The sequence below is a fragment of the Carassius carassius genome, chromosome 2 (assembly GCF_963082965.1).
Source record: "Carassius carassius chromosome 2, fCarCar2.1, whole genome shotgun sequence".
NCBI classification, from domain to species: domain Eukaryota; kingdom Metazoa; phylum Chordata; class Actinopteri; order Cypriniformes; family Cyprinidae; genus Carassius; species Carassius carassius.
The window spans coordinates 28,286,578-28,314,420 of record NC_081756.1 but is presented as its reverse complement, the minus strand read 5'-3'; the positions used below and the strand labels follow the sequence as shown (position 1 = coordinate 28,314,420).

The 27,843-nt window shown below is 38.1% G+C and overlaps 2 protein-coding genes across 3 annotated transcripts in view; both read left to right on the top strand.

The window, feature by feature from the left end:
- The window catches only part of LOC132107838 (cytoplasmic dynein 1 light intermediate chain 2-like), a 19,538-nt gene extending 12,998 nt beyond the window's left edge, over positions 1-6,540 (top strand). Inside the window, exons 10-13 of one of the 2 annotated variants that reach the window (XM_059514135.1) lie at positions 1,182-1,223; positions 1,456-1,573; positions 2,206-2,340; positions 3,405-6,540. In XM_059514135.1, coding sequence (XP_059370118.1) covers positions 1,182-1,223; positions 1,456-1,573; positions 2,206-2,340; positions 3,405-3,421 — 312 coding nt within the window. In that variant the 3' untranslated portion in view covers positions 3,422-6,540. Of the gene's footprint in view, positions 1-1,181; positions 1,224-1,455; positions 1,574-2,205; positions 2,341-3,399 lie in introns of both variants that reach the window. The other variant, XM_059514125.1, reaches the window with a different exon arrangement.
- Positions 6,541-8,661: 2,121 nt separating this feature from the next.
- On the top strand, positions 8,662-27,400 carry LOC132107806 (CKLF-like MARVEL transmembrane domain-containing protein 4). The gene is made up of 4 exons (XM_059514043.1): positions 8,662-9,114; positions 16,818-16,994; positions 23,967-24,065; positions 25,548-27,400. The coding sequence occupies exons 1-4, from the start codon at positions 8,929-8,931 to the stop codon at positions 25,710-25,712; spliced, it is 627 nt and encodes a 208-aa protein (XP_059370026.1). The 5' UTR covers positions 8,662-8,928; the 3' UTR covers positions 25,713-27,400.
- The last annotated feature ends 443 nt before the right edge of the window (positions 27,401-27,843 follow it).

Below are 27,843 nucleotides of genomic sequence, written 5' to 3'. Positions count from 1 at the left end.
TAATGGGTTTTATTGTTTTTGTCCTGTCACACTGGTGTTCTGACAGGGACACGCATCACAGTATTGTGAGGAGCGTAACATTTCTGTCACACACTTGAGATATTTGGCCAATCACAATGCACTGGATAGCTGGCCAATCAGAGCACACCTCGCTTTTCAGACCGATGAGTTTTGTAAAAATTGATGCATTTCAGAAAGGCGGGGCATAGAGGAGAAACTAATGTACAGTACGTGGAAAAAATTTGTTTTTTGAACCTTAAACAGCATAAACATATTTCATTACACCAAATGCACAAAATAATCAACATCATATGATACCTTTAAGCAGCTGCTTTTGATTTTTTGTCTTTGAATTGAAAAGATCATTGTGTGACTGCATAAAAACAATGTTTTATGTATCAGCCAAAAAAAAAAAAAGCAACATGACATATTACAATTTAAAATAACTTTTCTATTTTAATATATTCTGTTTTATATTATTATTATCCCTGTGTTGGCAAAGCTGACTTCTCTGCAGCTTTGAAACATTATTTTTTTAAAGTATTCTTTAAATAGAAAGTTCAAATAAACAGCATTTATTTGAAACCGAAGTATTTTGTAACAAAAATGTCACTTAGTTTCACTTTTATTCAATTTAATGCGTCATTGGTTGTTACATAGGAACATAATACCACAGAATCGGCTCAGACCACAAAACGTATCGAATTCAACACAGAATGCTATATTTTAAAGTGATATGGATGAGATTAGGAGGAGAAACTGTTAGATAGACTCTGTATTAGAACTGATGAGTAGAAGATAACACCGATGCCATTCACCAATATATGACACACTGTTCAATCTACACATCCTCAGCATGAATGTGATAACTGCTCTGCTTCAGTAACATTTTCATATTGAATCTAAAGGCTGTCCGAAACTATCAAATGCGGCTTTTATCAAATTGGCTACTTTTTAAAAAAAGTGGGCGGGGCTGCTCTATGACTCCCTGCCTTCCTGTTTCAGTTGATTTTACCGATCACCACAGAATAGCCCTGCGCCTTTCAAGGCACTTCAATGGACCTTTAAAATTTTCTTTAAAACAAAATGACTGGCCCCAAACTTTTGAACAGTAATGTACATGGTTACATGTTTTACACAGCAATATTTCAGCTCTTATGTCTTCTGTCACTTTATTACAGTCATTGTTAGCCAAGCAGCCGGCCACACCAACAAGAGGAACAGTAAGTGTGACTTCACACACCACACACAGCTCTCACCCTTTAAAGTGTGATACTATTATGCTGCTTTAAGAATCCTGTGATAATGTTGTGACACTAATGCTTTACAAAAGCTTTTTATTTTTTTAATTGCACTCAAGATTTCTTTTTAATGGTGATCTCGTGTAGTGGGAAATATAAATCTGCTGAATTGGTTTTGCAGTCTCCTAACACTGTTTTTTGTGTGTGTGCCTAGGAGTCTCCTGCCCGGACTGCGTCTGGTTCACCCCGACCGACAGGCCGGACAGGGCCCACCAATGTGGCTAGTGTCTCCCCCATGACTGCAGTGAAGAAACCAGACCCCAACATGAAAGGTACGAAATCTTACCTCGCAAGATTACACACACCACAAAACCTAAATGAAGCTTTGTGATCTCATGGCTCTTTATTCATCAGGCTGGCACAAATAGCACATGATTGTGCAGTCGAGCCACAACACAGTGTTTTCATGAGTCTAAATATGAGCACTTTGTTCTCTCACTCTTTCTCTCTGTGTTCTTCTGTTCCCTCTCACACTCATCTCATTTTGCTGGTTCATCCCTCTGCTTCAGTCTAACCTCTCTAAAACTCTGCCCTCCTGAGGAGAATGTAGGGATGTGAAATTATATTTCAGCTGGACAGCATGTTTCATACCAGCAGGAATACATTCGGTCGTTTTAAGTGCATCAACTTTAATTGAATTCTTAAACCTTTTCACCGTGTAGGGTATCATATTACTTTTTTCTTCATTTAATTTTGTTATTTTTTAAATAGTTAGTTTTTTTTCCAACTTTAGGTTTGTTGGCATTTTAGCTAGAGCTGTGCAGTGAAATTGATTTCAGCCTCCAACAATTGATTTATTGTAAACCTGGATGTATGTTTGCTCTTGAACACCTCACAGTGCAAGTGAATATCGTCTGGACATTGCCTCCTGAGGTCATTATATTTAGTTTGTGTGTGTTTCTAGGAGCAGCAGCAAATGAAGGAGTGCTGGCCAACTTCTTCAACAGTCTGCTGAGTAAAAAGACGGGTGTGCCGGGCAGTCCTGGGACACCAGGGGCGGCAGCAGGAGCAGCTGTACAGGGCTCTGCCAAGAAAACAGGTAAATTCTTCCTTTGCCAGCCTCAACCCCAGAAACAGGTGTATCTCACAAAAACAAACAAACAAACAAAAAAAACCTACTGCCAGAAATAGGTCATATTTCACCCTAAATCATAAAGGGGAAGGAAAAACAGTTTGTTTTGCAAAAAAAAAAAAAAAACTTGATTTAATGTAATATTGTATTGCAGTGGGTAAGAATTTTTTTTTAATTGATTAAAATGCAAACAGTCATAATTGTCATAAAATTGGCCTCAGTTTCTTAAAGCATGTTTGATTTGCATGAAATTGGCTGTGCATTAACTCAAAATACTCCTGACAAAAGGACTTTTTATTTTTATGTTGGAGAGATAGACCAGTATGTTTATGGCTTTAGTCTGTAGTGTCTAATTGGCCTGTATCTTTTGAATAAAGTGTCTCAATTTCACAAAACTTGGTATACATGGACAGGACAATCTGTGAAGGTTTTTTTTTCTTTCAGTTTATTTCCCTGGTTGAATTATGACCTGTACAATCATTCATGAGATTCACCTGATCAACCTCTGTCAAAAATGTTTTTTTTTGTTTTTGTTTTTTTGTTTTTTTCTTTGGAGTTTTACCTTTAGAGCCAGCGATAGTAACCAGGAGAAATGGGCTGAAAAGCCTGTGTGAGTGACGCCAGCATGGATGGTGATAACTCAAACTGACTGGTTTTCATTCCTAAGATGACGTCGAGTTCATACCAACTGCGCTTTCTCATGCTTTGAAATGTAGTTTCAGTTGTTTACGATGAATTGCTAACATATTAACACATTTCTGTGTTCTTGAACTGATGTTATGTCCCCATCATTTAAATGAAGTTGTGTTCGGATAAAGGACTGCATGCAGTGTTTTTTAATTTTATTTTTTGCCTTTTTATGTCTTAAGTTTGCATTTGTGTAGCTGCACATAGCATGCAGCTTTTGAATGCATACCAGCATGCAGCACTCATCCACACAGCCAACCTGTTATTTATATATATATATATAAAACACAGAAACTACAGGAGATTACTCTGTTTTTTCTTTCTCCTCTTTCTTCCAAGGGCAGAAGCCGGGTTTGACTGATGTACAGGCAGAACTGGACCGAATGACTCGTAAACCCGACTCGACGGTAACGGCCAACAACACCCCTGCGACAGAGAACGAGGCATGAGAACGCCAACAGCATTGTCCACTCTGGAAATCAACATGTAATAACAAAGGAGAAAAAAAAAAAAGCTATTCATGACCAAAATTCCCCCACCTTGTGTGCAATCAGCAAACAGACCATGGTTTACCAAAAGTGTTGGGACTCTATCCGATGTTGTGGGGTAAAGAGAGATGCAACTGCTTTTCTTTGTTTTCATTTCCAGACCCCTTTCTATGTTTGTTAGTTTGTGGTGATACATTTTTAGTGTGGCATATGGCAGGTCAGGTAATGGGTGCTCTCTCCTTAAGGAGGCAGTCAAACCTCTGAAGTGCGGGGCCTTGCTTAGCTTGGGGAACCGTCAACGGCACCCATTCTCCTCCTTCTGACAAGAGCAGAAACACACTGCTGCATTCAACGAGCAATCAGCTACAACTCCTGCTAAAATCCTAAATCTATTTGAAAACAAGAAGTACTTGCAAAAGATATATAGTGTGTACAAACATAGTTGCATTTATGCTGATGTATTTATAACAAAGAAAGCAAATCAAGCTTTTATTTTCTTTCTGTGTTTTATCAGTGAGACGTTAAGCTTCCCTTAACATGGTTAACATCACTGATGTCATGACACTAATGACAAACACCCATTGGATTTCAGCTGCCGCACCGCCTCTTTAAATGATGTAAATATGCGCTAAATATTTGCTATACAAGCTTTGATTTGATTTTGTATAAAATTGAATTATTTTAACAATTTATGAAGAACTATTTCAGATGAAAACATGCATTGGTGAGTATCAGGCTGAATGTTTTTTTCTTTTGGCTATGCTTGGTTTTGGAGGAGAGAAGCAGGGCAGCATCTTTAGTATAACTCCCAAGTGCCTGTGTCATAGTGGAGGTGCTCGTCTCCAAAAGAGGAATTGCACTGTGGCATCAACAGTCAATGTCCTGCTTCATGTAATTTATTTTTGGGTTATTTTATTTTGAAAATGCATTTCTGTGGTTATTGCTTTTTTTGTTAAAATTACACATTTTGCTTACTTCAGTAGCCTAGATAGTGTTTTTTTTGCTGGCATAGGGAGCTCACCTTTCTTTTTTGCGAATGTCAGCGTCCACATAAAACATGTTTCGCATCTAAGCGGGACATTTCGTCCCAAATGTGGCTTAAACCACTAGCGCCATTCTCATGTGGCCAAGTGACAGACTGTTCGTCGTGTCTTTTCTCAGTCCTTACAAATGAGATCTCAGATTTGTTTGGTAGCACTTCTTTTTACTGTATAGTGATTGGTATAAAACATTCCGGTTGATCCGTGTGCCCTGCCTCAGTGCCCACAGGAAGTGATGACATTGCCTTCAGTGTAGCGTTCACTGTTGTCACTCCATATGCTCCGTCTCTTCACTCAGGGTAGGTCTGAGTCCATACAACAGCCTTGTCCGTCTTCACAGTACACTTCTCAGCATTTTCTTCCACTACTGATACTGTATCATATTCTTGTTTCTAGCTAAATGTTTTCAGATTTTCCCTTTTTGGAGTTAGTTGGTTTAGCTTGACAAATCATCCACAGATATGATGAGAGTTTTCTCTCTCTCTAATGTTGCAGTGGAGAAACTGTAAACTGAGCAGCTGAAGTGGCTTTTAAATGATCATTGCATTTCAGATGAAGAAGGAAAATGCAGAGAATTGGAATCTGGAACCAAAGATGTAGAATCCACGTGTTATGTCAGGTTCGAGTAGCTGTCCTAAATTCCTCCCAGGTGGCCGCTCTTGGCTAAGCCTGGAGAAGGCATCATTATGAAACGGATCCTTTGCTTACTGGTGGTGTGTGGTCAATGTCAGATATATACGAATTATTCTTTTTCACTAGAGTGTGAAGACTTTTCTTTTTTAAGCTCTTTAAGGGAATAGACCACAAGACGTGTCGTGTTTACTGTTGTTTTGCATGAACTTGTGTCCGAAATATGAAAAGCAAGATCTCATACCAAACTAGAGATAAGGAACTCGAATGATATTTTTATTGATGCTGCATAATATTGCTTAACGGTTTCCATTTATGATGGGCAGGGCTAAAGCATTTGCTGATATTCAAGCACAACATTAAGTCTGGACTATATACCTCTTGTTTCAGTGGCTAAGTTGTTTCATCTATTCAGATCGTTTAAGAACTTAAGATGAAGCCTCGGATCACATCAATCGTTCTTACTGTTTCAGAAGCGCTCATATAACCTTAAACGCACAAGTGTTTCATTGCATTCTCTGCATTTGCCGTGTGACTGAAATCTCACTAATGGCACTGATACATTCCTGTGAACATAGCTTATTGTCCTCCCTAAAAGACTGAGTTCAGGGTTCAATATTATTTCATGGCGTTGTAACTGTTTTACTGGAAGTGAAGAGCTGTTATTAGCTCATCTTAGTATAATTGTCAAAAGCAACATATTGTCAGCTACTTAAATATTTAGTTTTTTCCACCTCCAAAAAGTCTGATGGTTAATGATTTCAATAGTAGCTTGTTGCAAATGTAGACAACGGAGTAAGAAATTGAAAAAACTGAGATGCCTGAAGTACTTGAAAAATCTTCCTAACTCAGAACCCATCTGTTTTCCCAAAGGAGACACACAGTGGATAAAAGGTCTAAAGCTGGCCACCAAAAGAAACAAGTTCACTTGGCTTCCGCTTCATTGATTTCTTTCCCTTGGTTGGGGAAGATTGCAGTTATATATAGTGACCAGCACATTTTATATATATATTTCATTCAGACTATGATGGCAGTTGACCGCTTTGTTCTGCATAATCCTTCTAATGTTCACTTAACCCTGTAAGAAAGAAAATGTTGAGAAAATGCTCTGGCTTCCAAAATGATCAATACTAGAATTGAAAGACCTTTCTGTTCACACAAAGGACTGTTTTTGTGAGCTGTACTTTAAAGTGAGTCTGATTGTATGGCTTTAACTTGATGCAGTACGTAGCCATGTGAAATCTTGCTTTTAATGCAAACAAAGATAAGGAAATGTCTTTTTTTCAGTCCTGGCTTAAATAAAATACAAATCCAGACTACAACCGTCTTGTGATTTTAGTTTTTTGCTTGTCAGTTAATTTCTGAAGATCCACAACATTTTTAATTTTGACTTTTTGTGCCACAGTTTACGAGATGCCACAGTTTTAAAGATGTTTGCATGATTTTGGGAACCACACCAGTAGGGGGCAGTGCTGTTCTCCCAATATGTATTTTTTTTATACATACATTTGAATGCATAATGTATTATATAGTACTATTTTATTTATATAGTACTATTTTATATATATATATATATATGCTTATTTAGGTGTACTGTTGTAAGAACCAATGTTACAACACAAAAACAGTATTTACAGTTTTTCTAAATAAGTCTACAAGTGGCTTACTAATTATCTTAATAAATATTTCTCCACAGCTGTACTTACTACCAACAGTACATACTAAAAACTACCCAATACCAACATGCTGTCTAGGAAGACTACGCACTAGGATTTGCAAAGGCACTTACTATGGCAAGCCAAATAAACATGTATTAATTTAACTAAATTTTTCTTACAAGTACAGTTTCATCGGTAGAAAGTAAACCTTTAGTGACTTGTCATTTTCAGTTTCAGATAGGTATCTAATAAATATGCACTAGTGCATCTTGGACACTTATATCATAATGTTATAACTGATGTTGGTTTCAAGTCATAAATGTTAAAACAGCTTGCCATAACGACACTTTAAACTGCTGTGTCGTTTCGCATATGATGAATCAAATATTGCGATCTTCACCTGTATAAGGAAAGGCAAGATCTCAAAGCAAGACGTTTAGAAGTGTGACTGTTTTGTGCTTTTGTTTCTCTGACATCAGTCGTCAAGACTTTACACGAAAGCGTCTGTCCTCGCAGGAATGTAGTTTGGAGGGTGGAGACTCGCAGAAACATTACATTGTGTATCCCGAAGCGTGAAATATGGACACCAGTGTTGCCAGATTGGGCGGCTTCCCGCCCAATTGGGCGGTTTTGAATTTGATTGTGCGGGTAAAAATTGTCTTGGGCGGGTGGACAAAATTTGGGCTGGTTTGGGGTCAGTTTGGCGGTTTTCAAAAATATAAATTGTAATATAATTGGCTAACAAACAAGCTCAATTCTGCATATTGCATCCGAACATTCATCACGTTGATATAAACTGCAGTGAGGTGCTGATGCTGATGTGGACGTCGCGGCCGTACTTTTAGCCAATCACTAGTGATCTACAGACACACGTGATGATTCATGAGCAATAACGAATCTAATTTTAAATGTATGAACTGTATGAGTGATCATAATGCCTATAAATATGTTACATGGTAAAGAGTGGGAGAGTGTTTTAATACTCAAAACGTGAATTACACCTGTTGAGGGAAAGATGACACCAAGACTCTAATATTACTGCAACTCCTAAAATAGTGCACAATTAAATTATTTAATTTATAACATAATCTATTTATATCTAAACGATCTTGTCTTTTATCTTTTAAACAGTACAGATTGGTATATCTTCTTAGTTTTGACTGTGCAAATGTAATGTTCTACAATATGAACTTCACAAAAGACTAAAAGCCCCTATTAGGGCGGTACTGTTTCTCATGTGGACCGCTATGAAAATAAATTTACATACAGTGATAAACTCATGGATTCGGATGGCGATTATTATTGTTGTTGTTGTTGTTAATTTTCATACAGTATTTATCAATGAATGACAACACAGTTTTGACTGTTATATGTGTGCATAAACAAGTGTGAAATACCTAATTACGTTGCTTTTTCCTATCACTTATATTGGACACTTATGCATTTAAATTCTGACTGTTGACATTGAAAATGATGCATATGTTTTTTCGAGGGTATCGGTAAATCAATTGTAAATCAATCAATGTTTTGACGGTGACTGCTTGCATAACCTATTTTAATCATATTCGGCAATTGTCTTTAATGTATTTGCCACCATTTGATCCATGGGAAATTTATCTAACGTTATTATTTATTATTTAGTTTTAAGGAGTTAAAATGGCTCTTAATACCTTTGACTGACATGTTGTATCACATTATTTTGTTAGTTAAAGTTTTGGGCGGTTTTTTGTTGGAGTGGGCGGGTTTTTGTGAGCTTTTGGGCTGGAAATCGTCCATCCAATCTGGCAACACTGATGGACACAGCCGAGACCGTTCAGCACTGTTCAGAACAGGATCCGAGCACAGCTCAAAGATGACCGAGGCGTGGATGTAGATGTAGGGATCTGTGGGTCATAAACACTGCTGGAGTTCACTGTGATCGTTTTGTAACGAGGGTTGTTCTTTGTTGAGTTTTCTGCCTGGCTGTTTTTAGAGGACCAGTGGACAGCTGTTGATTTCAGCCTCGAATCTGCTCTCATATCTGGGCTGGACGTGGAGGTAAAAGAGTTCAGCATGAGGAATAACGAGGAGACTGAGGGCTTTGATGGTGAGGCGTCCAACACCTCGATGATTTCAGGAGCCCATAGTCCGTATCAGCCGACCACCGAGCCCGTGCACCCCAGGAACGTGTTCAGGGCCATCAGGTGTGACCTGGACTACATCAAGTCACATTTCGGGATTTTAAAACTTATCGAAGTGGTAAGTCAAATAGTCACAGTGCTTTTCCATTCCATGAAAACCCTTTGAGCCTAGAAAGTTTTTCTGTACTGAACTTAAGCAAGGTGTTGGCAACACATTTAGAGTCAGCAAGGTGACTTCCTGTGAACAAGTCAAGATGTCTTCATCATTAACAGTGTCATCATTTGATTTCTCTTCTTTCGTAAATTTAATTGAGATCTTTCTTTCTTTCTTTCTTTCTTTCTTTCTTTCTTTCTTTCAGTGCTACATTGTATTGATGTGAGATAGATGTCTCCCAATTTTTAGAAGTCATGTCTTCATCAACAGTGTCATCATTTATTGACTTCTTTCTTTCTTTCTTTTGGATATCCCTCCCTGGTGACATTCTTCTCATGTTAGATCATATTAGTGTAAGCAAGACAGATTTCTCAGGTTTTGAATTCTAAATCAAAATATAGCTACAAGCAGTAAAGCCCCGAAGGTGCAGCAGGCACAGCAAGCAAAGCAACCACTGCTCCAAGCACAGCATGTACAGTAAGCACATAATAATGAAGGTTACTGTGTAATGGTCAAGTGAAGTGATTGTGAAGCAGATATCAATACAAACTGAACACGTTCAAAACTACTGATGTAAATATGTATTTGTATTGTGATTAATTCTTATCAAAGAAGTCAGTGACACTTGAAACCTGTGCATCACGTGGTTATGGCAAAACGAATCAAGCTCCAGTACAGTGCTTCATTATGAGATTTGTCTTTTTTTTTTTTATACAAGCTTCAATGTCTCTGTGCCGAACGTCACATCACTAAGATATTGTCAGAAATGGCATCACTTGAATGAAAAGAAACAAAAAGTACAGTCGTGGCCAAAAGTTTTGAAAATTACATAAATATTGGAAATTGGAAATGTTGCTGCTTAAGTTTTTATAATAGCAATTTGCATATACTCCAGAATGTTATGAAGAGTGATCAGATGAATCGCATAGTCCTTCTTTGCCATGAAAATGAACTTAATCCCAAAAAAACCTTTCCACTGCATTTCATTGCTGTCATTAAAGGACCTGCTGAGATCATTTCAGTAATCGTCTTGTTAACTCAGGTGAGAATGTTGACGAGCACAAGGCTGGAGATCATTATGTCAGGCTGATTGGGTTAGAATGGCAGACTTGACATGTTAAAAGGAGGGTGATGCTTGAAATCATTGTTCTTCCATTGTTAACCATGGTGACCTGCAAAGAAACGCGTGCAGCCATCATTGCGATGCATAAAAATGGCTTCACAGGCAAGGATATTGTGGCTACTAAGATTGCACCTAAATCAACAATTTATAGGATCATCAAGAACTTCAAGGAACGAGTTCTTCCAATTCTTGTACAATTCTTGTAAAGAAGGCTTCAGGGCGTCCAAGAAAGTCTCCTAAAGAGGATTCAGCTGCGGGATCGGAGTGCCACCAGTGCAGAGCTTGCTCAGGAATGGCAGCAGGCAGGTGTGAGCGCATCTGCACGCACAGTGAGGCAAAGACTTTTGGAAGATGGCCTGGTGTCAAGAAGGGCAGCAAAGAAGCCACTTCTCTCCAAAAAAAACATCAGGGACAGATTGATCTTCTGCAGAAAGTATAGTGAATGGACTGCTGAGGACTGGGGCAAAGTCATATTAAAGGCTTGTCCGGAGAAGAAAAGGTGAGCGCTACCATCAGTCCTGTATCATGCCAACAGTAAAGCATCCTGACACCATTCATGTGTGGGGTTGCTTCTCATCCAAGAGAGTGGGCTCACTCACAATTCTGCCCAAAAACACAGCCATGAATAAAGAATGGTACCAAAACACCCTCCAACAGCAACTTCTTCCAACAATCCAACAACAGTTTGGTGAAGAACAATGCATTTTCCAGCATGATGGAGCACCGTGCCATAAGGCAAAAGTGATAACTAAGTGGCTCGGGGACCAGAATGTTGAAATTTTGGGTCCATGGCCTTGAAACTCCCCAGATCTTAATCCCAATGAGAACTTGTGGTCAATCCTCAAGAGGCGGGTGGACAAACAAAAACCCACTAATTCTGACAAACTCCAAGAAGTGATTATGAAAGAATGGGTTGCTATCAGTCAGGATTTGTCCCAGAAGTTGATTGAGAGCATGCCCAGTCGAATTGCAGAGGTCCTGAAAAAGTAGGGCCAACACTGCAAATACTGACTCTTTGCATAACTGTCATGTAATTGTCGATAAAAGCCTTTGAAACGTATGAAGTGCTTGTAATTATATTTCAGTACATCACAGAAACAACCGAAACAAAGATCTAAAAGCAGTTTAGCAGCAAACTTTTTGAAAACTAATATTTATGTAATTCTCAAAACTTTTGGCCACGACTGTACACATTCTGGACAATGTTTTCAAAAGGCGTTTGCAGCAGATATCCTTATATCTCTGGAAGACTAAGTGGCGCTGTGGTCAAACTTCTCAGGTACCTCCGGGACATGCTGTCGATGATTCCTACAAATTTTTTGTGCAGATATGTCAAATTGTTTAAAGGATATTGAAATTTGAGTCAAATTACAAAATGGTTTTCTAAAAAGTTCAAAAGTTATTAGCAAAAATATCAAGTTTTCATATCTCATTAACCATAGGTGGCAACATCGATTGGCATGGGCCCTCAGGTCATGGTGCTGATGAAGTGTACCACGTTTCATTTTAAAAATCTAAGTTTGGCCAAGATACAGTCTCTGAACAAATTTTGGGTAAACATTAAGTTCACAAAATCATAACTTGAACAAAGATGAATATCAAAATTCTGTTCAGTCATTCCTGTGTGGCTCAGTCCTATGATCAGCTATGCCGATTTATGGAAGAATTTGACTTATTTTGAAGAAGTACTGAAAAAAACTAATACTGTACTTTCCAAAATGGCCACTACTGAGTTTTAATATAAGCTGTTGAATGTAATCAGAATAAAGAGTGGAATCAGATTTAAATAAAAATGTTCTGGAACAAAGGTTTCAAAAGTTATAACCAGGGGCGCACATAAGTGGTCCGTAAGTGATCCAAAATAAAAAATGCACTGTGTAAATATGTTCTGACAGCGCATTTGCGTACTGACATGATTGACAGCTGTTATGCACAATTACCATTTTAGATTGACAAACTGTACTATATAAGATTTCTATTCAAACTGAAAGCATAAAACTAGTCTATCCCATGCCATTTTTAAAGGGCAATGCAAAACTGTGACATTCATTCACCGACGCTCTTTAATCAGCAGCGCTAAATCCGGAAGCATGTATACTTACTTGCCAGCAACCTGCCAAAATAAAAGCCTGCTGATTTTAAGGTTAAAAAGTATAGTAAATATTAGCATTTTATTTTTAGGTTTACTATAAAATAATTGTATTTGTTTTTAATACTACCTTTTAATTATAAATAGTATTATCACACATTATTATTTAGTTTGTGATTTTAGAAAATGAATATACAAATAATAAAAAAGATATGTGTGTATATATATATATTATCGCTATTATTAATTTACTTTTTATAGTTATATTTAATGGGTCACGCTATATGCAGAGTGAGGACCAAACCAAATATCCAGGTTCTCTTATAAGAACCAGGCTGAAAAAATTATGTGCACCCCTGGTTATTTTGATCTAGAGACCCCAGAGTTGGCCAGATCACTAATCAGGACCACCACTACAAGAGTGCCAAATGTTATCGTTTTCCTACTTACAGTTCATAGGGCTGCCATAGACACCCCATATAGAAGAAGAATATTGAGTGAAGATAACTAATGGATACAATAGGGGCTACGCCCCTTCGGGATTTGGCTCCTAAATATTCAAGGCAAGACAGATGTCGCCATCCAAACAGTGGCATCAAAAAAAAAAGTTTTTCTGCACAAGATAACATATCTGCTTTCCATGTATTTCAGTTAGATATTCACTCCTGATTATGATTATGTTCTCATATTGGATTAGTGCGAGGAGAGCAGATTTCCTCTTTTTGGGGTTTTTAAATCAAAATATTTCCTGTTGGAAACATGCCGGCCGGCATCAGCATCTCTGGAATGCATAATTGACGAAGGGGAATGTTGTCTGGAGTCTGATTGAATTAGCTTTCAGATTGCACTTTAGGTCGGCTTGATTCACAAAACACCCAAAAAGCTATGGAGTCACTTTGGTCAAAACAGAAACTCACAGAAAAGCTTTTTTTTGCCTTTGAACCTCTGCCAGATGTTGGAAAAGGAGTGGGAAGCATAAGGAGAGAGAAAAAAATTATTGCTCTCTGTTGTTCTGCTGGCTCAGCAAACGCAAAGCGTCTCAGATCGGGCCCTCATGGTGATGCACAGTTAAGAAACTACATGCACAGGGAAAACAGAGTGAAACTAAGGAAGCTATTAGGTGAAACAAGGGCTTGTGTATGCTGCCAAAGGAAACAACCTGTGTGCAGGGTACAGAAGATAGCTGGTCTGCTCAAAGATCGCTTAATGGTTCAAAACTTGGGAACACACAGAATAGCTATGATAGTGGACATATGGAGTACATTCAGCACTTTCATCTTCATGAACTTTGTGTTGCTTTCTACCTAAGCTGTTTTGTGTGCATCCAGAAGTTTCAATTGCCTGTGGAGTCAAATTACAGGCAGGCATGAGGAATAGTATAGTAAAGCTCTGTTCAGTACTGATCAGAAACCAGCTTCTTGAACCTTAATATCTGTTTTGACTCGTATGTGATAGACTGCTGCTTGTCAAAGATTAGCAAAAATGTCAAAGTCTATGCAAGAGACTTAAATAAAAGTTGAAGAAAAAGCCATTAGATTCTTGAATCACACACTTGAGATGTTTGTGTTTTGTAATACTCTGTGAAGGTCAAACGGCTCCTTTTCTCTGAGCTGTTACTTTCCTCAGGTAGATAATACGGTATGGGACATTTCATACTGCGATAATGAACAGGTTAGTAAGAGGGGTTCAATTAAAACAATATACTTAAAACTAAATCTAAACAGGAAATGATTTAGAAAGTTCCCACATAACTTTTTCAATTACAGCATTCCAATGATATTCCTTGGTGTTTTGAGCTGTGACCATAAAATCTAATTTTTATTTGAATATGTGATCAATCATTCCTCAACGCAGAGGCTGTATTGAGCTCTGCTAGTTAGACTTTAGTTACTATATATTTGGTTCTTGATTTTGACCCATCATCATGTTTTTGTGGGGGATTCCATCTGGCCCTGTGTGCTGGATATGTGCTCCCCATTCTGTCCTGCCAGTAAACTAGATGATCCCTTTAATCAACTAGTTAGTTGCCACTAGTCATGACTAAATTGAAGACTTTGAAATGTTCTTAACTAGAGATGCTCTTTTATATGGCTTCCTTTCTACAACCACTTTGACCAGGAAGGACCCTGCCAATTAAGGTAATTTCAGCCCCAAAGGGCAAAACTATTGACCTTTTAACTGATTCAAGTTCTGAGAATGAAGCCACCAGATGTTTTTGAAGGAGCCATAGGCAGTGAAGTAGCATCATAAACATGTCATTTTACCTTGAAAGATAGTTTTTCAAGGTATGTTTTGATGAGAGACTGTTAAATATAATGAAAGAGCTCTCTCTGTAATGTAGCGATCTGATGGACTTACCAGATGTTTTTTGCCTCTCTCTACTCGCTCTCGCAAAACTTACGTAATGTGGAGAGTTTTTTTTCTGCAAACATCTCCAAGTTTAAGAAATAGTGGTTTAAATTTTGTGCAAGGAGCAATTCCCTTGCTGTTGGGTGGGAGCTGAAAGGCTCATTTCCGTTTAAGGAGGAGCTTTTGGAACACAATGCAAGCTGTCAGACCATGCCTCCCAACATGATTTTTCTGGGCACAACAGATGGCATGTGTACAAACTTGGCATTTGACTCCATTTGGCCATTGCTACAAGGAACTAGCTGATTGCCTTATGTAGGGGGGCTCTGAAGGATGGCAAAAAGTTGTGTGTATGACAAAATGCATGTCTTTTTGATGGGGTGTGACGGTCAACTGAAGCGATGCTGGCTTTGCTGGCACTGTGACAGGAACATCATGATGTGAGCGGCAATTTATGTTTGGTCCACACTTCAATGCAAATAAGCTGGATGAGATAAAGAAGGGTTTGCACTGTGTCAGAAGGGCAATCAACTTACATGAGGTTGGCCTTCATATGAAATTCTGTGGAAATATTTAATTGACATCGTAGTAGCTAATAAGAAGTGTTGCCAAGTCCAAGGTTGGGGACTATTAAACATATAGTTCACCCAGAAATGAAAATTCTGTCATCATTTACTCACCTTCATGTCATTCCAATTTGGTTATTTTCTTTCTTGTTTAGAACATACAAGAAGATCTTTTGAGATAGTCTTGTGTTGTTCGTACAATGGGCGTCAGTGGTCACCAAACCAGTTTGGTTACCAACATTCTTCAGAATATCATCTTCTTGTGTTTTCTAAAGAAAGAAAGTGGGCTGGAGTGAGATGAAGGTAAGTAAATGATGACAGAAGTTTCATCCCTTTAACAAGGCATGAAACCCCACCTTGAGATTTACTGTTGTTTACTTTGAATACTCGGTTCAGTGACAAGAAATCAACCAAACAAGGAGGGGAATGTAAATGGTCATTTGATCCTCTCCATGCCACCACAAGTAACAGTCAGCAATTAAAATGATACTGTATAGTCTATAGCAATATTATATTTTAAATGGTGTGGGAAACGTCTAAAGTTTATTTCAGTATCTTTAACAAATACATACAGTATATATAATTGAAACCCTCAGTCCTTTGCATCTATGAGTCCACACTTTGGTCACATGATGCATAAACTGTTGGATAGCAGACCCAGCCATCAAGTTCATTCTGGTGTGGACTTCACAAAAGGTTCATCAGGGCTCAATTTTGAGCAACTTTTAATCCCTAAAGTGGCAAATTGGTTACCCTATAGTTCCATGGTCCAGTAGATGGTTTTGCTTTTATTTTTCAGCATCAGGAAAATCTGATTATCTCTGCCATTCCATAAGCAAGCCCACATGCAGTTCTTTATTCATCAAAGAAATCATTCTTTACGCAGGGAGGTTTCCACATTGTGCTTCAATTCCTAGATATGCGCACCATTTTATTTAGTGTCTGCACAATGACAGCATCCAGCCCGCGCCAGCTGGAAATGCTGGGCCCCCGTCTAGATGCTGGAATGTTTTGTGGCAGTGGTTCTGTCTCCCCTGTTGGAGCGGGCCGACCTGTAATCTGTCTGAGGTTTTGTGCTGGAGAGTCAAGGCTGCATAACACCTAAATAGCACGTTAACCTCAGAATTCTTCCCATGCTGTGGTCTACTGACAAATGCTGCAGGAAAACATTGGTTTAACCCTCTGCGACTTCAGTAGGGTTCAACATACTCCGCAAGGCCCTGTTATGACCATGTGGAAAATGCATTACAAAGTAAACCCTGAATATAGACGACTCATTTATGCCTTGAAACAGCTTTTCGAGAAATACTTTCTTGTGGTATTTCGCTGCTCTGCACAAAGTACAGCATTGTATTATGTTGTTGTCTTGGATCAGGCACCATGATTTGCACAGAGATCAATTTGATGTGTTGTATCGTTTAGGTCTATATTAGATGTTTCTTTAATGTTCTGCTTGATAAAGTAATGTGAGCTGTTTATTGCTGGGACAAATGCTTCTAATTTTGTTTTAAAAGGGTCGGATTTCTCCTTTCTTTTGCAGGTCCTGGCTCTCATCTCATTCATCTTCATTGAGACCATAATGATGTGCTCGCCCTGTGCCGCCGTCTACCTCTTTGAGTTTGTCAGTTGCAGTGCCTTCATTGTCACAGGAGTCTTGCTCCTCATCTTCGGCCTGAACCTGCACACCAAAGTGCCCCATATCAACTGGAGTCTAACAGTATGTTGTTCTTATCAAAATCCACAACATTTTGCTAAATCCTTTACAACAGAAATTTTAATGGATAGTTTCCCTCCCCAAAATAAAAATGTATTGTGATTTATTCACTCACATTTCATTTCAAACCTGTGTGGCTTTGCATCCCATAGCTTAGCATGAGAAACGGACCAAAATTTGAGTCTTTTTAAAAAAATTTACTGAATCTTCGTTATTGGGGTTTAATTTCATTAAATGTTTTTCTATCAGTTTCTGATGTGTATTTGTCTGAGCACTGAGAAAGTGTTTGACTTGAAGACAGTTTTGCAGTGTAACTATTTTTCCTTCGATCCGTGTTTATGGCATATATTTTAAGAAGCACTTGTGATAGATTATGACAAAGCAGAAGTTCTTTGTGTCGATCAGCTGTCTGCATAAATGGAAAAGGATTTATGTTTCCAAGACATGCCATAACTCTGTGCTTTTTGGAAAGTTAGCCAGTCTCTTGCGTCCAGTGCTGCTTAGGAGGAGGCCGTGCACACAGGCTTCATATTGCTCAGAATGGAGCTTGAGTGCTCACAGCTCTCATTAAACCCGCTTCTAGCAAACATGAATGGATGCTCTTGGGAGATGAATTTACTGATTCACTGAAAGATTAATAAGGCATGGTTCCCTTTGTCTCCTTGCCTATACACACACACACACACACACACATAAAGCTTGGAATAATTGGACCTCAGTGCTGTGGATCTATTAGAGAGCTTATGATGGAAAAAGCTGTGCACGTACCAAGAAAAGTAACAGCAGCTCACATCCAACCATAACTATTGCATTGCATGATGGTTTACTGAAGAATATATACTTAAACTCTCGCAGACAACAATGAAGTGCCTCTACCATTTTAAATTCAAATATCAGTCTTTTCTTTAATATTTGGTTTGTCCACCCAAACATTGTTGGAGAAAGTTGGACCCTGCATATATTTATGTTCATATAAATGCATATATTTATGCATTTAACCTCCAATTATATACATAAAAATAAAGCTTAGAGCAGGTGTGTCAAACTCAGTTCCTGGAGAGCCAGAGCCCTGCTCCAACACACACACACCATACACGTTTTCAAATAAGCCCGAAGGAATTGATTAGTTGGATCAGGGGTAGTTAAGTAAAGTTGAATCTAAAGTCTGCAGGGCTCTGGCCCTCCAGGAACTGAGTCTGACACCCCTGGCTAAGAGCATCATAGTTTTATTTAGGACAACACCTTTAGTCTAAGTGCTTTTTGTTTTGGCTTTTTGCCACTTTTGTAGAAGTGCATTTAAAAAATGACGTCTACTTTTCTCTGCGTTTCTCCTATTCTCTAGCTTGCTTCCTAATTTTATTATATTTTCAGTGGATAAATGACAGGAAAAGGTGGGGGAAGAAAATAAAGACTGAGATCAGGAAATGTTGAGAGCTGAATTCAAACTTGAATAGCTTACATGAGCATCAAATCTCAACTTGCCAAATGACATATTCCATATTTTGGCTGATTGAAGAGAAACATGGTCGATGTGTGTGAGTCTGTATGCTTTGGTGCATTTTGAATACTGACGGGTTGGGGTTTTCTTGCATCATCTCCTGCCAGCCGTACCCCATGGGCCCAGGTCTCTCATTTGTTCTGGAATGGGTGCACTGGGACGGAGGTTTGTTCAGTAACAGCCTGCTCTCCTCCCCTGTTTTCTGCTTGTATCTCTTGCGTAACTTCACCACTGCTGTGCCTCAGGAACTTTCACATAATACAGTGCAAGTAAACAGTAATTTACGAACTGGTAGTTTCTTGTGGCGGTTGGTTCCAGAGGGACGGTCGTGTGGGACGGTCCGTCTGTTGTACAACACCCCCTATTCCCTTGAGTGCTTCGATCCAGTGCCAGGCTCAAAGGGGGCTGGCATGGTGACTGACATTATTGAAAGTGATAGGTCAGGAGAATGAGTGCATTCAGCTCGCGGTGGGAGGCTGGCACCATTGTACCCATTCATAAACCATCTTTAACCTCACACACATACATACGCCGAAAAAACACGACCAGAGTTCATCGAACGCAATGAAAAATATACTGGGTATTTTAATTGAAAATGAGGAGACATTTGACTTTGTGAGGAGACGGGATAATGATTGGTTTTATATTGTGTGCTTTAATGGAATGACCACTCAGAGCTTTGAAAAGCTTTGCAGTGATCCTATTATTATGTGTCATTATTGAACATGAGCAAGAGGACAGTTGTGAGAGAGGTAAAGATGTATTTAAAATTTTACGCACCACTGAGAATATCTGGCACAGGTTGTATACGGCACAGAAGCTATTTTGAGTATCTCTCTGTCTTACACACACATAGGCATGCATACATTTTTTAAATATGCCCCTTTAGCATAAATAGCACTTCCTTGTTTTTTTTGGAGGGGGGGGGGGCAACAATTTTCTAAATAAACTTGGTGCTAGGTCCCCAAATAACACACTGTAATGTGTGTAGAAGAGTCTTGATTTTTTTACTTTCAGTAAGTAAGTTTGTTTTTTTAGTGTAGCTGAACAGTCTTTAAGCTTGGCTGCATTTATTTGATCAAAAACACAGTAATATTGTGAAATATCATGACAGTTTATACAAATAAATAACCTTATTTATTTATTTGTAATTTATTCCTGTCATGGCAAAGCTAAATTTTCAGCAGTCATTATTTCAGTCTCACGTGATCTTTCATAAATAGTTGTAATATGCCGACTTTTATAAAAAAAAAAAAAAAAAAATGTTGAAAACAGTTGTTCTGCTTAATATTTTTGTGGATTCTTGCATTTATTTGATATTCTTTTGTAACATTATAAATATCTATTATTATATAATAAATGCAAATCAGTTTAATTTGTCCTTGCTCAAGAACAAAAAATCAAAAACTGACTCCCAGACTTTTAAATGGTAGTGTTGCTTACAATGCACCGCTAATTTTATAAAACAGGACCATTTCAAGTACAGAGATCTGACCTTCAGTCCCTTGTTAACAATGTGGAGGGCCGCGGTGGCTGTTAAATACATCAGAGATCTGAATCCAGTGTGAACACAATATTTCCCATTTTTAGACCCCTCCTGAGATCAGTTTGCTTTCTCTACAAGCAGCCTGCCAAAACACACACACATACACAGAGACACACAAACACACACACACACACAGACACACACACACACACACACACACAAACAGACACACACACACACACACATACTTCAAGACAACTCATGATTGCTGTGCTTTGTGTTCAATTTCATATTCCCTGCATTAAATGCTTAATCATTGTACTGTATGTAAACCTCCATGGTTATATTTATGAGGCTGGTAATGTATATTATTCATAGCTAAATAATTGTGTGGGCTTAGTACTGTCTTTCAACCTCAGAGTACTGTCTTTCAACCTCAGGCATATGCTTTGTGTTCTTACACTTAGAATATTTTAAAGGCGTCAGCAGTTTCAGAGTTTGGTTTGGCTTGCATTTGATCCATCTGTTGAAGTATGTGTGAAGGTAAAGGCTGGTTTGACGTGTGTTTGAATGATTGAGACCGTATCCTGGTTTTGGCATATTGTTAGTAATCTATATTGCGTGTAAGATGAGCATGGTTTTGCTTGAGTGCGTGTGGTTGAGAGAGAGTGATGGAGAGTATCATGTGAGACAAGTGTGGGCAATCACTCCCATCATGCATTTTATCACATGGGTGGCCGTGCCTAAGTCCCACTGGAGTGCTTATTGGCTGCACATAGACAAACCACCCAGCGTTATTCCTTCTCTCCTCTTAGAGTGTACATTTATGGAGGTTTCAAGGATGAAGAGAGAAGTATCTCAAATTTTTTTATGTTTTCTCAAAGAGCAATCAAAAAAAGATTTTTAACAAATTACTGCTTCAATGCGGTGTGGCATGAAGGTGATCAGCCGGTGTTATTGAAGCCCGGGTTGCTTTGATATCAGCCTTCAGCTCCTCTGTGTTGTTTGTCAGATGTTACGTATCTTCCTCTTCACAATACCCCATAGATTCTCTGCGAGGTTCAGGTCAGGTGAGTTGGCTGGGCAGTCAAGCACAGTAATATCATGATCAGCATACCACTTGGAAGTAGTTTTGGCAGTGTGGGCAGGTGCTAAAGTCCTGCTGCAAAATCAGAATCTCCATAAAGTTTGTCAGCAGATGGAAACATAAAGTGCTCCAAAATCTCCTGTTAGATGGCTGCATTGACTTTGGACTTGATAAAACAAAATGAACCAACACCAGCAGACGTCATGGCACCCAAATCATCTCTGACTTCAGAAACTTCACACTGGACTTTGGATTCTGTGCCTCTCCAGTCTTCCTCTAGACTCATGATTTCCAAATGAAATGCTTAATTTACTTTTATCTGAAAAGAGGACTTTTATCATCACTGAGCAACAGTCCAGGTCTTGTTCTCCTTATCTCAGGTGAAATGCTTCAGACGTTATTCTCTGGTTCAGGAGTGAATGGTTCTAGGAATGTAAAAGCTGTAGCCCTTTTCCTGAAGAAGTCTGAGCGTGGTGACTCTTGATGCACTCACTCCGGCTTCAGTCCACTCCTTGTGAAGCTCTCCCAAGTTTTTGAATCATCTTTTCCTGATGATCTTCCCAAGGCTGTGGTCATCCCTGTTGCTTGTGCACCTTTTCCTACCACTCTCTTTCCTTCCAGTCAACTTTCTATGAATATATTTTGATACAGCACTCTGTGAACAGCCAGCCCTTTCAGCAATGACCTTCTGTGACTAACCCTCCTTGTGGAGAGTGTTGATGATTGTCTTATGGACAACTGTCAAGTCAGTAGTCTTTCCCATAATTGTGATTGCATGTTCTAATCTAGCCCAAGAGGTACCCAGTATTTATACTCAAAATGAATCAAACTAATCAAGCTCAAAATGGAATATTCAAATTTTTTGAGACACTGAATTTTTTATATTCCTAAGTTGTAACCATCAGAATTAAAACAAAAAATATCTTGAAATATTTCAGTTTGTGTGCAATGAATCTAGAATATAAGAAAGTTAGCATTTTTAATGAAATTGCAAAAAATAAAGACCTTTTCCATGATATTCTAATTTTTTGAGATGCACCTGTAAGTTGTAAAAAGTATTTTTTGTCCCTTTTTTATTTACTTTTTTTAATTTACTTTTTTTTTTTTTTTAAGCAAGGACACATTAAATGGATCACATTTTGTTGCTTTTCAGCTTGAAATGAAGAGAGAAACAGTTTTTTTTTTCAGCTGTATTATTCAGTGCACCTTATAACATCCAATTGAAAGATATAACACCAACATATCAGAAGAAAGAAAAAAAAACGTCATTGAGTTGTGTCAGTATTTTGTTAAACCACCTTTTGCTTTAATCACAGCCTTTAGTCTGCTGGGATGTGTCTCTACTAGCTTTGCACATCTAGACTTTGCAATATTTGCCCTCTCGTCTTTGCAGAACTGCTCAAGTTCAGTTAAATTTGATGGTGATCGTTTGTGGACTGCAGTCTTCAAGTCACTGCACAGATTGTCAGTGGGGTTTTAGTCTAAGCTCTGACTATGCCATGCCAGAACATTCACCTTCTTCTCCTTCGATCACTGTGTGTGCTCAGTTTTGTTGTGTGTTTTGGGTAACTGTCATGTTGGAAGGTTAACTTTCTTCCCATTGACAACTTTTTGGCAGTGGGCAGCAGATTTTCCTCAAGAATTTGATGGTATTTTGCCCCATCCATGTTTTACTTCTATCCTGACAAGTGCTTAAGACCCTGCTGCAGAGAAACTCCCCCATAACAGGACATTACCACCTCCATGCTTTACTGGAGGAATGCTGTTATTTGGACTGGATTTCTGCCAGACATAGTTTGGTTTTGAGGCCAAATAATACAATTTTAGTCTCAACTGCCTCCGAATCTTCGAGGTGTGTTTTGGCAAAGCTCAGTCATGACTGCATGTGGCCTTTTTGAGGAGTGGCTTTTTTCTTGAAACCTCCCATACAAGCCACATTTTTGAAGAATAAGTAATATTGTTGTCACATGCACACAATGAACACTCTTTGGCATAAAAGCAATTGCTTCAGAGTTGCTGTAGGTCTCTTGGTCACCTCTCTGATTTGTGTTTGTATCAGTCTCCCGACTTGTGCCTTTCCACAGCTTTATCCCGTAGACTTTTCGTCAGTGTCTTGCCACTCATAGTGGATTGTTTGCTTCAGTTGCACTACCAAGGACTGAAATGATCCAGGAAAGCTCTTTTCATTTTGAACGAATCAAAATGGTCACAGATGAAAGTCAATTGGCTTTGTCTGCCACTGAGAAGGTGATTAGCTACACCTGACTGAGTTTACAAGTCATTTTAAGGAGGGGGTGATACCTTTTCCAGCTCAGTTTTTTTTTTTTTTTTACATGTTGGTGCTATGTCTTTCACCTGACTGTTATAAGTCGCACTGAATAAATACAGCTGGTTAAAATAAAAAACTGTATCCGTCCTCATTTCAAGCTGCAAAGGAACAAGATGTGATTATTTTAAAGGGGGTGATTCTCTTCTATACCCATGTGTTCCTTGTGTGTGTTATTGTGTGTGAATATGTGCGTTATTTGCTAGTTTCACCAACACCAGTCCCATATTTGTTAAATGTGGTCGTCACTCCCTAAACTTTGTAGTGCATACAAACCTATATGCCTTGTTTGATTAACAGACCAGAGGTCATTTTGAAAACATTGTACACTACTGTGCAACAGGTTTTTTTTAAATATCTGAACTCTCAGCCGTCATTACTCCAGTCTTCAGTGTCCCGTGATCCTTCAGAAATCATTCTAATATGCTGATGTAATGATCAAAAACATTTCGTATTATCAATCTAAAAAAAAGGTTGTGTAGGTTAATATTTTAATGAAGACATTTATATATATATATATATATATATATATATATATAATTTTCAGTATACTTTAATTCTCTCTTTCTCTCTTGCAGGATCTAATCAACACTGCCACCAGCACCTTGTTCTTTTTTCTGGCTTCAGTGGTTTTGGCAGCTCTCAACCATCAAACTGGAGTAGAGATTGCAGCTGTGGTACCTATCCCCTTACTCAGCTCTTTATTTAATCAATCCTATCCCTGTGGTTGGTTGTGGTATAATACAAATGTTTAGTCATTTCGCAAGTATTTGAAGTGGGCCCTAATCTGCCAGGGCTCTGCTACCCTCCAGTGGCTGTACCGGAGTAAGCACAAAGTCGTTCCTGAAGAGAGTCCCGGACAGGCAGACAGTGGGAAGTTCTGAGCAGTCATAGTCAGCATCCAACTAAATGTTTTATATGTTTGCTTTGATTCTTTGATTTTTAACTCACTGTCTTTGATATTTTCCTCTGTCTTCTCCATCCCACTTCTCTTTTAATTCAAACTTTTGTTTTTCTTCTTTTGTTTCTGTCTCAGGATTTAGAATGTGTGTCAAGTTCCTGCGTAGCTCATTACAAATTCCCACAGAATTTGGTCACACATCAACCTTGTATTGGTTTTTAAAATATTTTACGTAGCTAATTGTATTAAGATTTAAGCTGCAAGTATGATTGCTGGAAACTGGCTTCCATAAGTAATTCCTGTAATTCTACTGATTTTCCCCCAAACTCAGCACAGAAAATGACCCTAAAGTAAATTAACTCCATCTGGGCCTGCTCATTATAGGATGTTATATGCCACCATAAACATTTCAGATGCACATACCTTTCTAGTTAGTTTGTCTGTTTTGGTCAAGGCTGCTGACCTCTTGTGACTGGGAAGAGGTTTGTTGTAGATGGCTTAGTGAAGAGAAGAAAAAAGGCCGAAGTTATTCCCAGTAATGATACTGGATCAGGTTCTCTTACTGAGATTCTGACATTTATTACTTCAGTGACTTCAAGAATGACCTGAGATCAGCAAAATATCCACCAACATCTTGGAAGTCAAAGGCTAAGAGTTTTATGATACAGATGTTCTCAGATGGAAACCACTATAACACAGGGATTTTTCTGAACCACAGGTCACTGCAAAATTCCTTCAGCCTTCGAGCCTGCCAAAGAGATGGAGTTACTGTATCAGCATCATATTGCAATTCAAATTACTATTTAAAAAAAAAAAAAAAAAAAAATATATATATATATATATATATATATATATATATATATATATATATATATATATAGTACATTAAATTCAATATATATACCCAGAAATGAAATTTTGCTTAAGTCTGTCCATGATGTAGATTCTGCACTTCATCTACAGCGATATCGTTGACTTGATTGCAAATAAATGCACAGACACTATTTAACTGAACAGAGATGACATAACTGAATCCAATGATGAACTGCCTTTAACTATCATTTTTGCATTATTGACACTGTTTTCCTAATGAATGTTGTTCAGTTGCTTTGACGCAATGTATTTTGTTTAAAGCGCTATATAAATAAAGGTGACGTTGACATTGCAGTGAATGGGTTCCATTCATAGTTTAAGGCTAAACACAATCCCTTCAGACTTTTTGATTATAAATAATTGTTTTATGTGCATTTACCTCCAGATTTGTGGGTTCCTGGTCATGGGTGTGTATGGTCTGAACACATATTTGGCAGTCCAGAGATGGCATCACGGGGACTCGCGAGACGGACCCCTGCAGACCAGCGAGTACATCCGTGCCGGCACAGCCTCACGGGGGGAGATGGAGTCACGGCCTGAGCTGCAGTAAAGCACACAGCTGGACCAAAAAACACTGAGACAACACATTTCTCATGATGGAAGCCTGATGTCAGGATGAGCGCTAACAAACAAACAATTGCGTGGACAGTCTGAAATGGAACAAACTTATGGCACCTTTATCACCATCAGACTCAGGCCGTTGTCATGTGACTGTATGCTAAAATACTGTATCTGTCTGCTAATTAAGGGCTTTACCTTACCATGGTCTGAATAATTATTGACTGACACTGACTCCACTGTGCTCCTAAATTCCCCTCTGCAGTTGTGTAAACTGCAGTTCCATCGGGATGTTTTTGGGTAGAGATGGTGTGACTAGATATTAGGAGCACCAGTATTTATTTCAATGTTAATTATTTTTGCAATACCACAGGTACTTTGGTAGCTACATTGTATAAAATTTCGTATTTCAACTTGTGAATGTGACCCTGCGTTACAACAGACAGCAACAGCTTCAGATTGTCTGTGTGGGTGAAGAGAGGTGTGAGTTCATGGCACTTTTTAGATACATATGTAGTCTAGATACTAATCTAAATTTGATACAAGGTTTTGGTTACAAAATTGTGTGTGCGTAGTTTACCTTTTGTTTTTTGTTTTGTTTTGTTTTTTTGGTCGTTGTTGTTTGTAAGAATTTCTCTACTCCACTGTGTACTCCAACCCTCGATTTAAGCAAGGGTAGAGTTTTTAAAGAAGGTGTAAATATTATGTATCCTTGTGTGACATTTGACATTTATGAAGGTTTCCTATTTGTATGAATTCTTATTATGACTGACACTAATAGACTGTATTTGAAGGAACAAGTGTACAAATGCATTAGCTAAACTGTGTATTTTATTTGATTTTCTTCTGTGTGCCTTAACTGTAGAGGCTAGTCAAAAGGCTCAAAACTTTTGGACACTAATGTTAGGACCACTTTAGCAGAATGACTGCTTCAGAGGGTGTGAAATTCAAACATTTTATCCGCAGTCTCTGATGAACTGATCCCTGGTATGATGATCTGTTTTTCTGAAGTGCTTTGTTGACACTCTAATGGGTGTTTGTAAAAGGAGTGTCATAGAACAACATCGGGGGAAATGAAATGTATCTTTTACTACAGATTTTAAGGCATTGTGCAATTGTATGTGATCATTTTTGTTTATATACAGTATTAATAGTTGTGTCTTATTTTAAATTCTTAAATGAAATCACTTTTATGTTTTGGAACAAGACCAAATGTTGAAAAGAAGTCATTTTGAGGTGTGGACTCACATTATAGACATTGATCAACACTGTGTGTGCTTGAAAATGTTAAAAGACAATCACAAGAATGATTTTCTTAATGAAGGACTCCCCATGAAAGTGCAGTTTATTTTTCCTCTTTTGAAAGCAATACTATGTGCTTATGCTTTAATAATGTGCAAGAGCTTTGACTCTGTGCTGAAAGATTTTAGCACTGATTTTGACTGGTTTTTTGGTTTGACTATTTTCAACTCACAAATCATTTAAGTGTTTTTAAGGAAATAAGTTGACAATCTGAGGGAGTCAAATTTTGATAATGATTGTAGTTTCTTGCTGACATTTCCCGTATTGAAGAAAGCAATGTTTTATTCCATGTAACATTGCTATAAAGTTGTATTTTTGTATTTATAGATATGTGCATAGACTTACTTAATGCTAATTGTTTAAAACATTTGTGATGGCAATCTTTTCCTCAAATAAATGGATTTGAATGGGCTGTTGATCAATAAATTGGAAAAAGCATATTTTGGTTAGGTATGTCTTAAGTCTTAAGCAACTAGCTCCTGCTCAGGACTAGCATATAACCATCTTCTAACTAGCTCAGGACAAGCTTAAACCAGCTCATGACCAACTAAGGACCATCTCAAACCAGCTGCAATGCTTCAAAACATGCCTAACCAGCATAAGCTGTTTTTTAAACAGAGAAGGAAAACTGTGTGACGAGTTTTAAAAAAAGTGACTGTGGAGAAATATGCCCCAGCGATTGTAAAACACTGTAAATTCAAATCTACTGAAATGCATCACATATCACTAACAGAACCTATAACACATTTTTCTCCTGACATTCAATATTAGTGGCAAAATTAAAATCTTTATTTGCTAAAAAATAAACAATAGTACAATAA